Source organism: Microtus pennsylvanicus, chromosome 7 (genome assembly GCF_037038515.1).
Source record: "Microtus pennsylvanicus isolate mMicPen1 chromosome 7, mMicPen1.hap1, whole genome shotgun sequence".
Classification (NCBI taxonomy): domain Eukaryota; kingdom Metazoa; phylum Chordata; class Mammalia; order Rodentia; family Cricetidae; genus Microtus; species Microtus pennsylvanicus.
This window is the reverse complement of record NC_134585.1, coordinates 1994085-2008628: the sequence shown is the minus strand read 5'-3', so window position 1 is coordinate 2008628 and position 14544 is coordinate 1994085. Positions and strand designations below refer to the sequence as shown.

The 14544-nt window shown below is 50.2% G+C and overlaps 2 protein-coding genes across 3 annotated transcripts; both read left to right on the top strand.

Annotated features, from left to right (window-relative positions):
* The first annotated feature begins 120 nt into the window (after nt 1-120).
* Hspa1l (heat shock protein family A (Hsp70) member 1 like) lies at nt 121-6133 on the top strand. The gene is made up of 2 exons (XM_075979444.1): nt 121-426; nt 3884-6133. Exons 1-2 carry the CDS (start codon nt 221-223, stop codon nt 5820-5822), a joined length of 2145 nt encoding a protein of 714 aa, XP_075835559.1. The 5' UTR covers nt 121-220; the 3' UTR covers nt 5823-6133.
* A 3957-nt stretch (nt 6134-10090) lies between these two features.
* On the top strand, nt 10091-14247 carry Lsm2 (LSM2 homolog, U6 small nuclear RNA and mRNA degradation associated). Of its 2 annotated transcripts, none has more exons than XM_075979442.1 (5): nt 10091-10229; nt 10702-10769; nt 13712-13742; nt 13830-13889; nt 13982-14247. In XM_075979442.1, the coding sequence occupies exons 1-5, from the start codon at nt 10227-10229 to the stop codon at nt 14105-14107; spliced, it is 288 nt and encodes a 95-aa protein (XP_075835557.1). In that variant the 5' UTR covers nt 10091-10226; the 3' UTR covers nt 14108-14247. The 2 variants fall into 2 exon arrangements, with proteins under 2 accessions (XP_075835557.1, XP_075835558.1); XM_075979443.1 differs by lacking the exon at nt 10091-10229 and adding an exon at nt 10283-10469.
* The last annotated feature ends 297 nt before the right edge of the window (nt 14248-14544 follow it).

The following is a 14544-nucleotide window of genomic DNA, read 5'->3' as shown; positions in this document are numbered from 1 at the left end:
TTGCCATGGCGACACATTACAGCGGCTTCCGTGGAATGACTGGGAAGGTCACGCTAGCTCGGTGCTGTGGATTCTTGGTTGTGATCTCGGGGGTTTCTCTGACGCAATTCTGATTTTGGGGGTCGATCTGTGGGCTGTAACTCCCCCTCCTCCTCTCTGGTTACCGAGGGATAGGCTTTGGGGCGTGTCTGGTGACGTGGTCCCCTGCAGTCGCGTTACAATGGCCATGCTGCCGCTGACCTCATGGACTAATTTAGGAATCAGAGACTCAGTCCCAGAACAGGCTCAGAGTTGCCGGGAGGGGCGGGGTGGGGGGTGGGGGGGGACCCTAGCTGCTTTCAGTTTGAATGTACCTGGAGCTTCCCACTCAGAGGGGCTCAGCGACCTCAAGTTTTCCAAACTGGAGCGAAGACGGAGAGATTCCAGGTGAGCCATGAAGGCTCTGATTGGAACGGGGCAGAGGGTTGTTTGTCCCAGTTAGTCCTTATATGAAGAAGGGCCTCGACATTCCTTAGGTTTGATTAATTTACAGGCAACCGCTAGAGGCACCCGCGTTTCCTATGCGTCTTGAGCGTTGGGATTACTAGTGTGGCCCTCCCCACACAGACCCTAGTTGTTTCCATTTTGGGGGTGGGGGTTGGCAACCAGGAAAAGAGTGTCCCTTGGGGACAGGTGGCTGGAATTAGCCTGAGTCAGAATCGGGAGCAGATACCCCTTGAGACCTTTTTGAATATGTCACTGTCAGAAGACAGGAGTTACAATCAAGAGGATAGAAACTGGGTGTAGAGATGCTTGCCTGCAATCCCGGCTCGGAAGATGTCGAGACAGCATGGCTACGGGGGTGGGATTTTGTACTAAAAATATATAGAAAATCTCCCTGTTGTGCCTTCCTTCTCAGAAAAGTTGATGGAGGCTGCGTGGTGGCTCAAACTTCTAAGCCCAACTCTTAGGAATGGAGGCAGGGACATCGCCTGAGCTATATAGTGAGACCCCCTATCCTAGAAATAAAGTAAGGCTTGTTTGGGGTGTCCTAGCAGAGCCCTTCAGAGTGAGCTAAATTACTGCACCACAGGTTGCTCAGAAAGGCACGTCTCCATGGAGACTAGTGCCTGTCTGTTTTAAGCAGTGGTTTGTCTGTGTTTGTGTGAGTGTGTGTTGTATGTGTGAGCACCTCCAGAGAGGAGAAGCAGCTGTCTCATCCACTGGAGCAGGTGTAACAGGCCAGTGTGGGCGCCAAGATCCAAGCCCAGGTTTTCTGGAAGAACAGGAAGCATTCTTAACTGCCATCTTTTTGGCCCCTAATATCTTTTGTTTGTTTGTGTTTTTGAGACAGGGTTTCTCTGTGTAGCTTTAGAACCTGGAACTCAGGCCGGGCGGTGGTGGCGCCTTTAATCCCAGCACTTGGGAGGCAGAGGCAGGTGGATCTCTGTGAGTTCGAGGCCAGCCTGGTCTACAAGAGCTAGTGCCAGGACAGGCTCCAAAGCTACAGAGAAACCCTGTCTCGGAAAAACTTAAAAAAAAAAAAAAAAACCTGGAACTCGCTCTGTAGACCAGTCTGGCCTTTAACTCACAAAGATCTGCCTGCCTCTGCCTCCCAAGTGCTGAGATTTAAGGTGTGTGCCACCACATACCTTTTGGCCCCTAATACCTTTTGCGGAGTTCAGAACACCATCTTAGGAGACAGGTAGACAGTTATGGTCCCACAGTAAAACATATCACCGTCATGGGAGCACTACAGTTGATTTAGGCCTGGGAGGAGTGGGGAATATAAACCGCTTTTCATCCATCCTCGGAGTAGCCGAGAACACTGCTGTCTGTCAATCACATAAGTACTTGGTGCGTGTGCAAATCTATGCTAGCTGAGAACATGGCTGTCTGCAGTCATCACGTGAGTGCTTGACCTGTGTGTGGATGTTTGTTAGCAGCAGCGCTAATCACAACAGTGGGGAAGCCGAAGCAGCTTGGGTCTATGCAGAGATGAATGTGGAAGGAAAGGGTGGGAGACACATAAAACGGACGGACAGTGTTCAGTCTTAGAAGTACCGAAATATGCAAGTTCATGGACGAGAACTAAAGACATTACGCTGAGTGAAATAAGGCCAGCCATCCACGGACAAATGCGGTGTAATTCGAGCTGTGTGGGGTTAGGGTAGACAGATCCCCAAAACATTCCACTCACGGTGAGAAACAGAGCAAAGGTCAGGGTAATTGCCACTCCCAGCTGCTGTGGAGACTGAGCCAAGGGACTGTAAGCACCACCCAGCAAAGAGAAGAGAAGGAGACCCATTTGAAAAGAATTCCTGTTATAATGAGTATTTCAAAATGAATATAGGCGAACGTTCATTACTGACCTTAGGATTTTAATCAAGCCTACTGGGGCAAGGTTCAGACTAAACAGGAGCCGGTTTGGCAGCAGAAAGTGGCCTGTGTATACTCCTGCATCGTGGTGTTGGTGTTTGACCAGCCTGTCCGGCTGTAGCATCCCCAAGGCCCTGGGTCGCACCCCAGTACACAGAGACGAAACCCAGAAATGAACCTGAAGGTGATCTCAAAGACGAAAGACAGCGAAAGGAAGTGGAGCGGGCATTCTGACAACGTGTATTTGATAGTTTTCAGAGTGGAAACTCAGGTACATAAACTATAGCATCAGACACCTTTAAAGTTGAGGCCTAGCACCTGTCTCTGTTGGTGTCCCGTTTCTTACAAGAGGGAAAACACCGAGTTGTAGGATGTCTGAGACAGCTCAGACAGTAGTGAAGAACCTCATGCCTGTTACCCCAGCACAAGGGAACCTGAGGGAGAATAGCTGCCGTGTTTGAGGCTAGCCTGGGATACATAGTGAGTTCCAGGCCAACCAGGGCTACTGCCTTAAAAAAAATTAAACAACAACCCAAAACAACCCATTGAGAGGTTAGGAGATAGCTCAGTGGGGAAGGTGTTTGGCATACAAGCATGAGGACCCGAGTTCAATCCTCAGAACCCACCTAGCAGAACAAACGGAGCATGGTGGTCTTCGCCTGTGATCATAGGGTAAGGGAGATGGTTCACAGGGCTTGCCGGACAACCAGCATAACCTAACTGGCCAGGGTTTCAGTCCAAGGTTGTCCCCTTGAATCCACATGTTTGTGCATACACACCCCACACCAAAACAGCAGCAAACACAAAACCAAGAACATTTACAATCTCCTTGTGTAGGGTTTCCTTCTGTCCAGAAGAAGCCAGTTAGACTGGGTGTGTTTAACTTCAAGCCTGCAGGCCAGAAGAGGGCACCAGACCCCATTGCAGATGGCTGTGAGCCACCATGTGGTTGCTGGGAATTGAACTCAGGACCTTCGGAAGAGCAGGCAAAACTCTTAACCGCTGAGCCATCTCTCCAGCCCCCATGCTTGTGGTTTTAACAAGACTGATGAAGCTGGTAGTTGGCTCAGCAGTTAAGAACACTTACTGCTCTTGCGGAAGATCCAGGTTCAATACCCAGCACCCACATGGTGGCTCTAACAGTAACTGCAGTCTGAGGGGATCTGATGCCCTCTCCTGACCTCCTTGGGGACATAATACATAAAGACAAAATGTACATACACAAAATAATTTTCAAACATTAAAAAAAATAAGCTGACTGAGGCTACGGAGGGCTCAGCCATCGAGAGCACATCCATCCTTGTAGACGAGCTGAATTCAGGGCCTAGTGCCTGCTCACACTGGGCAGTTCACAACTCTGACTGCGCAGGCACCTGCATTCGTGTGCATATGCCCACACAGACATGCACACACGCACACAATTAAAAATAAATCTTGAAGAAGTTACCAGTCAAAAAATAGCTTAAGTTTTATTAGAAAAAAATCACTCCCCTAAATAGGATTATAAAATCTCATTTCTCCACAGGCCTCGGAAAACCATGGCTGCTAATAAAGGAATGGCCATAGGCATCGACCTGGGCACCACCTACTCGTGCGTGGGCGTGTTCCAGCACGGCAAGGTGGAGATCATCGCCAACGACCAGGGCAACCGCACGACCCCCAGCTACGTGGCCTTCACCGACACCGAGCGGCTGATCGGCGACGCGGCCAAGAACCAAGTGGCCATGAACCCGCAGAACACCGTGTTTGATGCCAAGCGTCTGATCGGCAGGAAGTTTAACGATCCTGTTGTGCAGTCGGACATGAAGCTCTGGCCATTTCAAGTGATCAACGAAGGGGGCAAGCCCAAGGTGCTGGTGTCCTATAAAGGGGAGAAGAAAGCCTTCTACCCTGAGGAGATCTCGTCGATGGTGCTGACGAAGATGAAGGAGACTGCAGAGGCTTTCCTGGGCTTCAATGTCACCAATGCTGTCATCACGGTGCCGGCCTACTTCAACGACTCGCAGCGGCAGGCCACCAAGGACGCTGGCGTGATCGCGGGTCTGAACGTGCTGCGCATCATCAACGAGCCCACAGCTGCTGCCATTGCCTATGGCTTGGATAAAGGAAGTCATGGAGAGCGGCACGTGCTCATCTTCGACCTGGGGGGCGGCACGTTCGACGTGTCCATCCTGACGATCGACGACGGCATCTTCGAGGTGAAGGCCACGGCGGGCGACACGCACCTGGGCGGGGAGGACTTCGACAACCGGCTGGTGAGCCACTTCGTGGAGGAGTTCAAAAGGAAGCACAAGAAGGACATCAGCCAGAACAAGCGCGCCGTGCGGCGGCTGCGCACGGCCTGCGAGCGCGCCAAGAGGACTCTGTCGTCCAGCACGCAGGCCAACCTGGAGATCGACTCGCTGTTCGAGGGCATCGACTTCTACACGTCCATCACCAGAGCACGGTTTGAAGAGTTGTGTGCAGATCTCTTTAGAGGCACCCTGGAGCCTGTAGAGAAGTCTCTTCGGGACGCCAAGATGGACAAGGCTAAAATCCACGACATTGTTCTCGTGGGCGGCTCGACACGCATCCCCAAGGTGCAGAAGCTGCTTCAAGACTACTTTAATGGGCGGGATCTCAACAAAAGCATCAATCCCGACGAGGCGGTGGCCTACGGAGCAGCAGTCCAGGCAGCTATTTTAATGGGTGATAAATCTGAAAAAGTACAAGATTTGCTTTTGTTGGACGTGGCGCCGCTGTCTCTGGGCCTGGAGACGGCGGGCGGCGTGATGACGGCGCTCATCAAGCGCAACTCCACCATCCCCACCAAGCAGACGCAGACCTTCACCACCTACTCGGACAACCAGCCTGGGGTGCTGATCCAGGTGTACGAGGGCGAGAGGGCCATGACGCGCGACAACAACCTGCTGGGGCGCTTTGACCTGACTGGAATACCTCCTGCACCTAGGGGCGTGCCGCAGATCGAGGTGACCTTCGACATCGATGCCAATGGAATTCTCAACGTCACCGCCATGGACAAGAGCACGGGCAAGGCCAACAAGATCACCATCACCAACGACAAGGGCCGGCTGAGCAAGGAGGAGATCGAGCGCATGGTGCAGGAGGCCGAGAAATACAAAGCTGAGGATGAGGGCCAGAGAGAGAAAATTGCTGCCAAGAACGCCCTAGAATCCTATGCCTTTAACATGAAGAGCGCCGTGAGTGACGAGGGTCTGAAGGACAAGATAAGCGAGTCCGATAAGAAGAAAATTCTGGATAAATGCAACGAGGTCCTTTCCTGGCTGGAGGCCAACCAACTAGCAGAGAAGGAGGAGCTGGATCACAAGAGAAAAGAACTGGAGAACATTTGTAACCCTATCATCACCAAACTCTACCAGGGAGGGTGCACAGGGCCCACCTGCGCGCCGGGGTACACGCCGGGCAGAGCCGCCACTGGCCCGACCATCGAGGAAGTAGATTAGCCGTTTCTGGGACTACAGGGTGCAAGGGCGCCTCCAGGTGAAGTTTATTCATCTCCCAACATCACCTTGATCGATTCCTGAACTGGCTGGACTCGCGCCTAAGTCACCACCCTTTGGGACGCTGACGGAGAAGTCTGTATTCCATCTTCTCATGCCCCCACCCTCTCGGCGATGATCCTGAAATGGACCTTTAGGAGAACAAGGCCCCTCTGAACCATTTGAAGAATTTGGATGTCTGTTATTTATCGGCCACATCCCACCTTTCTCCTTCCTGTGTGGATGGTTGTCCCTCAGTAAATTGATCCCAAAGGAAATAACTTCTGACTTTTTTTTTACTCATTTATCCATGGCCTTACCGTGTGTGTCTAGTGTACTTGACATTCACTATGGAGGCCAACTTGGTGCTTTACTCGCAGCAATCCTCCTGTCTCTGCCACCTGGGTTCTGAGATTACAGGCATGCACCACCATGCCCAGATGTTGTTTTTTGGAGGGAGGGTTTCTTGTAGCCCGGGTTAGCCTCAAACTCTCCCTATCTGGAAGCAGCCTGCTCCTCCCTTAACTAGCTTCTTTCCTGTTATCTTACGCTGCCAATGTCCCTCGGAAATGAAGCAAGGGAGCTCACAGAGGACGTGAGTTTTCTGCTTGTGAGTGTCGGTTTGTTGTGAATGATTAACCTGCTATGGGCAAAGTACTTGGATTTGTGTAAGTTCAGCGTTTCCAAAAAATTACTTTGCCTTTTTTGTTTTTGTTTTGAGACAGGGTCTCATGTATCCTAGGGCTCTGAACTCCTGTTCACACTGCCCCCACTTGCCTGATGGCTGGAACTGCAGAATACCACACCTGCCAAGAGAAGTATTTTCTCATTTCCCGGCACCCTGGCCCCATATAAAGCGTGGCTAACTGTGGTGATGGCTTCTAATCAATGACAGGCTAATTTGGGTTCAGGTGTGAAGGATTCTGCTGAACTTGGTAACAGATCCAGCTTGCTGTTCTGACGGATCCAGATCCGAACACAGTGATGTGCACCTGTAATCTCAGCACTGGGAAGCAGAGCAAGAAGCACCCATGGGTCTTGTAGGCAAGTCAGTCTAGCTGAATGCATCAGTCAGCTCCAGATCAATGACAGAGTGTAGTCCAAACAATGAGGTGGAGGAGTAGAGTGCTGGCTCGGTGGTTAAGAGCACTCACTCCTCTTCCAGATGATCAGGGTTGATTCCCAGAACCTCTATGGTGTCTAGCTACTGTCTATACTCCAGAAGATCAACGTTCTCTTCTGGTCTCTGGGAGCACTGCAGACATGCTACATATACATGCAACAAAACACTCTTACACATAAACAAAAAAAGACCTCAAGGTGGAAAGTGAAGACCCATTGTCCATCTCTGGCTTGCACAGGCCTGCATGCTCCAGCCTCCCTGCACACACACATACACACACACACACACACACACACACACACACACACACGAGACCCCCTGGCTACCTTCTACTTTGGCATCCTGGCACACTGTAGAGAATTCTACCCTGTAATCAGCAGGCCAGATGCTCAGAATTTTTGTACCTACTGCCAGCCTCAAGAGGAGACAATACAAAACACTCATCAAAACAGCGTTTCCCAATGTATCCAAACAAACACGATTCCTATGAATCCAAACATGATTCCCTAAGAATCCAAACACGATTCCCTATGAATCCAAACACGATCCCTATGAATCCAAACACGATCCCTGTGAATCCAAACACGATTCCCTATGAATCCAAACACGATCCCTGTGAATCCAAACACGATCCCTGTGAATCCAAACACGATCCCTGTGAATCCAAACACGATTCCCTATGAATCCAAACATGATTCCTAAGAATCCAAACACGATTCCTAAGAATCCAAACACGATTCCTTTGAATCCAAACACGATCCCTGTGAATCCAAACACGATCCCTGTGAATCCAAACATGATTCTTATGAATCCAAACACGATCCCTGTGAATCCAAACACGATTCCCATACACGTGTCCCACCAGATACAACCTTAATTACTATGAAAAACAACAAAATTATTCCTTCCCCAGCAGCGCCTTCTCTGGGAACTTGACTTTTTACCCCTCAGCTCATGTATTACCCAGCAGCGATCACCCCCACCCCCAATCCACTTCTCCACCATTTCCCTTCAGAAAAGGGCAGACCCCCACATATATCAACCAAACATGGCATATCAAGCTGCAATAAGACTAGGCACCTAGCTGGGCAGGGATGGTGGGGGGGGGGAGAGTGAGTTCCAGGACAGCCAGGGCTGTTACACGGAGAAACCCTGTCTCTGAGAAAAAGAAAAACAAAAAAAGGCTAGGCACCTCGCCTCGTATTAAGGTTGGACAAGGTGAGCCAGGTGGTGGTAGTGGCACATGTCTTTAATCCCAGCACTCAGGAGGCAGAGGCAGGCGGATCTCTGTGAGTTCAAAGCCGACCTGGTCTACAAGAGCTAGTTCCAGGACAGGCTCCAAAGCTACAGAGAAACCCTGTCTTGAAAAACAAACAAACAAACAAACAACAAAAATTGGACACAGAGAGCCTAGGTCAGTGCCCTGCAGGCTCCCTGGCTGTGAGCTGTCTCTGTGAGCCCCTATGCCCATGTCGGCTGGTGCTGTGGGTTTGTCCCCTCTGCTCCCACAGTCCTCCCCCCTCTCTTTTGAAGGATTCCTGGAGCTCTGCCTGTTTGGCTGTCGGTCTCTGCATCTGTTTCCTGCTGAGGCTTTTGTGGTATCTTTTATTAAATTCTCCATTTTTATCAGCCAGCTCTTGTGAGCCTCTTCACAACTGGAAGGTTTCGAGCCTGTTAATGCTGTTCCCAGAACATCCAACGTATTTGGAGGTATTAGAACATATTTCAGGGCTGGAGAGTTGGCTCAGAGATTGAGCATTTGCTGATCTTCCAGAGAACCCAGATTTTATTCCCAGCACCCACAAAGGGGCTCACAACAGTGTCTAACTCCAGTCCCAGGGCATCTGAAGCCCACTTCTTACCCCCGCTCAGAGTGCAGACCCAACAGGCAGGCAAATGCACCCATACACATAGAAGTTAAAAATAAAATGCAGTTTCTACCACGGAGCTACAGTAAAAAAATATGGACACTACAGCTGGGGTTGCTCGTCGGTGGTTTGCTTAGAATGTGTAACTTCAAGCTCCAGAAAACCCTGTCCCCCAAATCCTACGTAAGGCTGAAATTGACAGGAACTTGCTTGCTGAGCATTTTGATAAGAATCAGGATTTGGCCAGGCGGTGGTGGCGCACGCCTTTAATCCCAGCACTCGGGAGGCAGAGGCAGGAGGATCTCTGTGAGTTCGAGGCCAGCCTGGTCTACAAGAGCTAGTTCCAGGACAGGCTCCAAAGTAACAGAGAAACCCTGTCTCGAAAAACCAAAAATAAATAAATAAATAAATCAGGATTTGTAGGCTGGCTGCTCTTCCAGAGGACATGGGTTCAATACCCAGCAACCAGATGGTGGCTCACAAACATCTGTAATGAGATCTGGTGCCCTCTTCTGGTGTGCAAGCAGAACACTGTATACACAATAAATCTTTTTTTTTTTTTTGGTTTTTCGAGACAGGGTTTCTCTGTGGTTTTGGAGCCTGTCCTGGAACTAGCTCTGTAGACCAGGCTGGTCTCGAACACACAGAGATCCGCCTGCCTCTGCCTCCCAAGTGCTGGGATTAAAGGCGTGCGCCACCACCGCCTGGCCACAATAAATCTTTAAAAAAAAAATCAGGATTTGTGTTCAGGTTCCCCTTATTTTTCTCCCTTAAATCCCAGCCACACACACACACACCACACAAAACATATTTAGTGTCTGTTGATGTGTGTTTTACTCCCTCGACACAGGTCTTGCTATGGCAGCTCCAGCCGACCTCTAAAGCAGAATCGTCTCACTTAGCTCTCTCCAGGATTCCAGGAGGACACCTGCCAGGTCTTAGTAACATTTTAAATTCCACTCATCAAAGAATATGCAAATCATAGTTTTCTCAAGCTTCCCAACAATTACGGGTTAATCACGTTTAAAACGCTAAACACCAAAACAATCCAGGAGAGGGGCGAACTACCTGGAACGCGCAGCTGCTAGGGCCACGCATGCGCAGTAGGACGCGGCTGCCCGAGAGGAAGTGGGAGACAGGAAGGCCCGCCCCCCTTTCGGTTTGGCGGTCCTCTCCGCTCTCCCCTCCTCCGCTGCCTTAGCGCCCGGATCCGGCCGCGCGCTCTTGTGCCGGCGTTTCCCGCGGCTCCCCCTGGCGCCTGCGTGATCCCGTCCCGCCCCACGCGCGCGCTCGCGCTCGGGCTCCCGCCCGGCCTCTGACCCGCAGCCCTCGGCCCTTTCCTTCGCGGTCCAGGCCGCAGCGCGTGGCGCCAGCACCATGGTGGGTACCGTGACGTCAAAAGGGAGCGCCGCCGCGGGCAGTTCGAACCGGGCCGGGCCGGCAGCCCAGGCTTCCCCCGACAGCCCTGGTGCCCGCACCCCGGTTTGAGGGGGCTACCGGGCGCAAATGCTTTTTTGGGGAGAACTTCCAGCAAATCCACGAGAAAGCCCGCTGGCACCGCGGGAGCACGGAAAGCTAGCCTTGCATTTCCCCGCGGGAGATCGGGATTTTTTTGAGGGTGCGGGTGGAGAAAACATGCAGATTCCCTACGGGAGTGGGCTCGGGCATCGAGGGGTACAGGGTAGTCCCTGGCTGTGGCCTAGTGAACTGCAGAGTGTCTGTGAAGAGATAGATGACTGTGGGTCTTGGACTTCTGAGATACTAGGGTCGGTGGGGCCACAAAGAGTAGGATTTCAGAGTTCCTCCTCCTGTGCCTTTCATGTAATAGTTTCCCGTTTCCTCTTTCCAATAGCTCTTCTACTCCTTTTTCAAATCCCTCGTGGGCAAGGATGTGGTCGTGGAACTCAAGAATGACCTAAGGTAGGTACCTACAGCAGCGATTGGGGGGGTGGTGCCTGGGGTCCTGACTCTTCCCCTAGAGTTTTTTGAGCGAGCAGGTGGGCCAAGCACGGAAGAAATAAATAGCTTGTGCCTTAAGGGTAAAGATGAGTTTAAAGACTGCCGGGGTATGCTGGCGTATGTCTTTAAATTCGGGAGGCAGAGGCAGGCGGATCTCTGTGAGTTCAAGATCTGGTCTACCGACCGAATTCAAAGACAGCCAGAGCCACCCAGAGAAATCCTCTCTCGGGAGAAAAAAAAAAGGATTTGTTAAACAAATATATATGTGCAGGCAGTTTGTACTATGCTCTTTAAAATACGCTAAATAAATAATAATGCTAATACATAAGCTTATTGTACTTGGAAAAATATATCAAAATGTTTGTAGCTTTGTTTGTATAAATAGCCAAACAATTTAAGTATCTAGCATTAACCCCTCAAAATTAAGAGGTTAATTAAAAATTCAGTAGGGAGTTCTTCCATGGTAAACCCATTAGTATAAGAATGAGATGTATTGGTAAGGAAAGCAGTTGCGTTTAATATACCTGGCGTAGTACCCATGTAGTTAAAATGTAAGCAGACCACTTACGCGGTCCCTTCTGTACTGCGTCTGCATCCCCCGCCTCCCTGTACCGTTTGCTTCAAATGCTTCGTCTCTGCAGAGATATTCATGCAAGTATGTTTTCTTTCGTGTGGTGCTGGGGATTGAACCCAGAGCTTTCCGCTCAGCAAGCGCCCTACCAATAGAACTTTTTCCCCAGCCCTCAGATACCGTAGTATCTCATGCTCAGCCCTCAGATACCCTAGTAGCTCATGTGTCTTCACCAGCCCTCAGATACCGTGGTATCACGGTTCTTCACCAGCCTTCAGATACCCTAGTATCTCATGTTTCATTTTAAAGCATTTTACTTGTAGACTCTTGAAACCGTTGAGCACACATCAGTGCTTGAGAACCCTGGTTCTAAGGCGGGTGTGGACAAGTAAGACGGTTATGGTCACTGGTGAAGTAAGGGGCTGACCCAGACTTGAGTGCAAAGTAGTTAAGGCCTTTCGTTTGTATGAGTCTAGCTGGAAGGCACGCACAAGTGTTCAGGTCAGCAGACCAGTGGGGATTCACTGAATGCAGGGAGTGAAGAAGTAAAACTTGGGATTTGAAGTTGTGAAGAGTTATGGGGTTTTTTTTTTTGTTTTGTTTTGTTTTGTTTTGCTTTTTTCGAGACAGGGTTTCTCTGTGGTTTTGGAGCCTGTCCTGGAACTAGCTCTTGTAGACCAGGCTGGTCTCGAACTCACAAGAGTTATGGTTTTTGTCTTTTTTCTAGACAGGGCCTTGAACTCCCAGAGCTCTACCAGAGATCCGCCTGCCTCTGCCTTCCAAATGCTGGGATTAAAAGCACTGCCTAACTTTTTTGGTTTTGTTTTGATTTGTTTTGTCTTTTTAAAACAGAGTTTCTCTGCTTAACAGTTCTGGCTGTCCTGGAACTAGCTAGCTTTTAGACCAGGCTGGAAGATTTAAGATTGTTCAAACAGTTGATAATTATAAAATAAGGTGGCATGGGAGCACTGGAGTTGATAGCCTTCCTCATCCAAGGGAAGGGGAACTGAGGGCCAGCCTGGCTTGTTTCTGTGCCGTTAGGATAAGTGTAGCAGAAAGAATAGAGTAACTTCAGTGACCTTTGTGTATCCATTGGGCTCTGCGCCGAAGCAGTCAGTGTGTAGAGGCGGCTGTTGGTGGAGCTGGAGAGCTCACTGCTGTCAGAACTAGAGTCCCCATGGCTGCATTAGGTGAGTCACAAAGAGCCACTCTAGCTTCAGGGGCTCTGATGCCCTCTCCTGGCCTCAGGTGCACGCGTGCACATAAGTAATAAAGCTAAAGCCGGGTGGTGGAGGCTCACACCTTTAATCCCAGCACTTGGAAGGCAGAGGCAGGAGGATCTCTGAGTTTGAGGCCAGCCTGGTCTACCTACAAAAATAGTCTTGCGGGTTGGGTTGTGGTTAGCTATTGCTTCTGGGAGTCAAGCCAATCTGGGCTGATATTCCTGATAATTTGGTTCTAATTTGGGTAATTTACATGACTGCTCTTAATTCCTGGATGATATTAATTACTTTTAAAAGATGGCTGTAGCTGGGCAGTGGTGGTGCACTGCCCTTAATCCCAGCACTCGGAAGGCAGAGGCAGGAGGATCTCTGGGTTCAAGGCCAACCCCAAGAGGTAGTTCTAGAACACCAAAGCTACACACACATAAAATCCTATCTTGGAAAAAAAAAACCATAAAAAAGATGACTATACATGATGGATCCTGTCTATAGTTCCAGACCTTCAGAAGTGGAGGCAGAAGGATTGCTACAAGATTGAGATTAGTCTGGGCCAGGGTGAGAACTTGTCTTAAGAAGGAAATATAGACATTAAGCTGAATACAGGCCTGGCCTGTGATCGCTGAGTAGTAGCTGTGGATACGTTGGTGTAAGGAGAGACGGGTCTGAAATGAGCCAGTCTCAGAGGCTTTATCTTTCCCACCTCAGAATTCACAGATGTTCTCCCTTTGGCTTCAAGGCCTTAGCTTCCTCCCCCAGGCTCTTATTTATTTGGTCTTTTGAGACAACAGGACACTGCCTGGCTTTCTAGGCAGCTGTATATAAATAACACCCCCAGCAGGCTCTGTAATCTGTTTCCTCGTGCACAGCGTATAAATGGTCATATAGTTCACAGGGTGACAACAGGGTAAGGAAAAATTGCATGTCAGTTCATCACGGTGGCTTTCATCTAATTCTAACACGTAGGGGGTAGAGACAGGAAGATTTAGAACACAGGGCCAGCCTGCACCACCATGGCCCGGTTCCTCCCCCATATTCTTGTAGCTCTAACGTTCCCTCCATTCTGATTTCAGTGTAAAGTAATTTGGTTCTCTCTTCTTTGCCTCCAACAGCATCTGTGGAACCCTGCACTCCGTGGACCAGGTGAGATAAAGGTTCACAGTCTGTTCTTGGGGAAGGAAGTGGGAGTGTGGAGGAGGAGCCGCACCTGATGCTGTTCCTACTCCTTAGTATCTCAATATCAAACTGACGGACATCAGTGTCACGGACCCTGAGAAGTACCCGCACATGGTGAGCTGGGGCTGGCCAGGGAGCCTTTGAAGCCCAAGTTCCTGGGCGGCTGGGGGCACATTGGTCATGGGGGTGCTCTCACGTTTGTCTAGTTATCCGTCAAGAACTGCTTCATCAGGGGCTCGGTGGTCCGCTATGTGCAGCTGCCAGCAGACGAGGTGGACACACAGCTGCTGCAGGATGCAGCCAGGAAGGAAGCCCTTCAGCAGAAACAGTGATGCCCTCGTCCCCGTCCTCTCCCTCCCTTTCCCATTGGTGACCATAACTTGTCCAACAAAGGACAAGGACACCCTGCCCAGTCCTTCAGGTGTGTTTTGTTAACGATTTATTTTTTTTTTAATTGAATGGATGAAAGGGATACTAGTCGGGAGCAACTGCCCTCTGTTGGCGAGGGAGGGTAAAGCTGGGAACTGAAATGTTCCTGGTCCCTCCCTTCCTCTCCCTTCCCTGGAGCCGGGAGAGCCTCCTAGGCCTTTTCAGGGCAACATGTGATACACTTGGGGGGAAACTGAAAGAATCTGTCCCGCATCGGGAATAAAATTTATAATGGAAACTGAATTCTGGTTTTGTGGTCTGTTTTGGACAGGGAGGTGGGAAAGGCCGTTTTGTCTGCACTCCAGTTCTCCACATATCCCCCTCCCCCATCTCCGGCTGG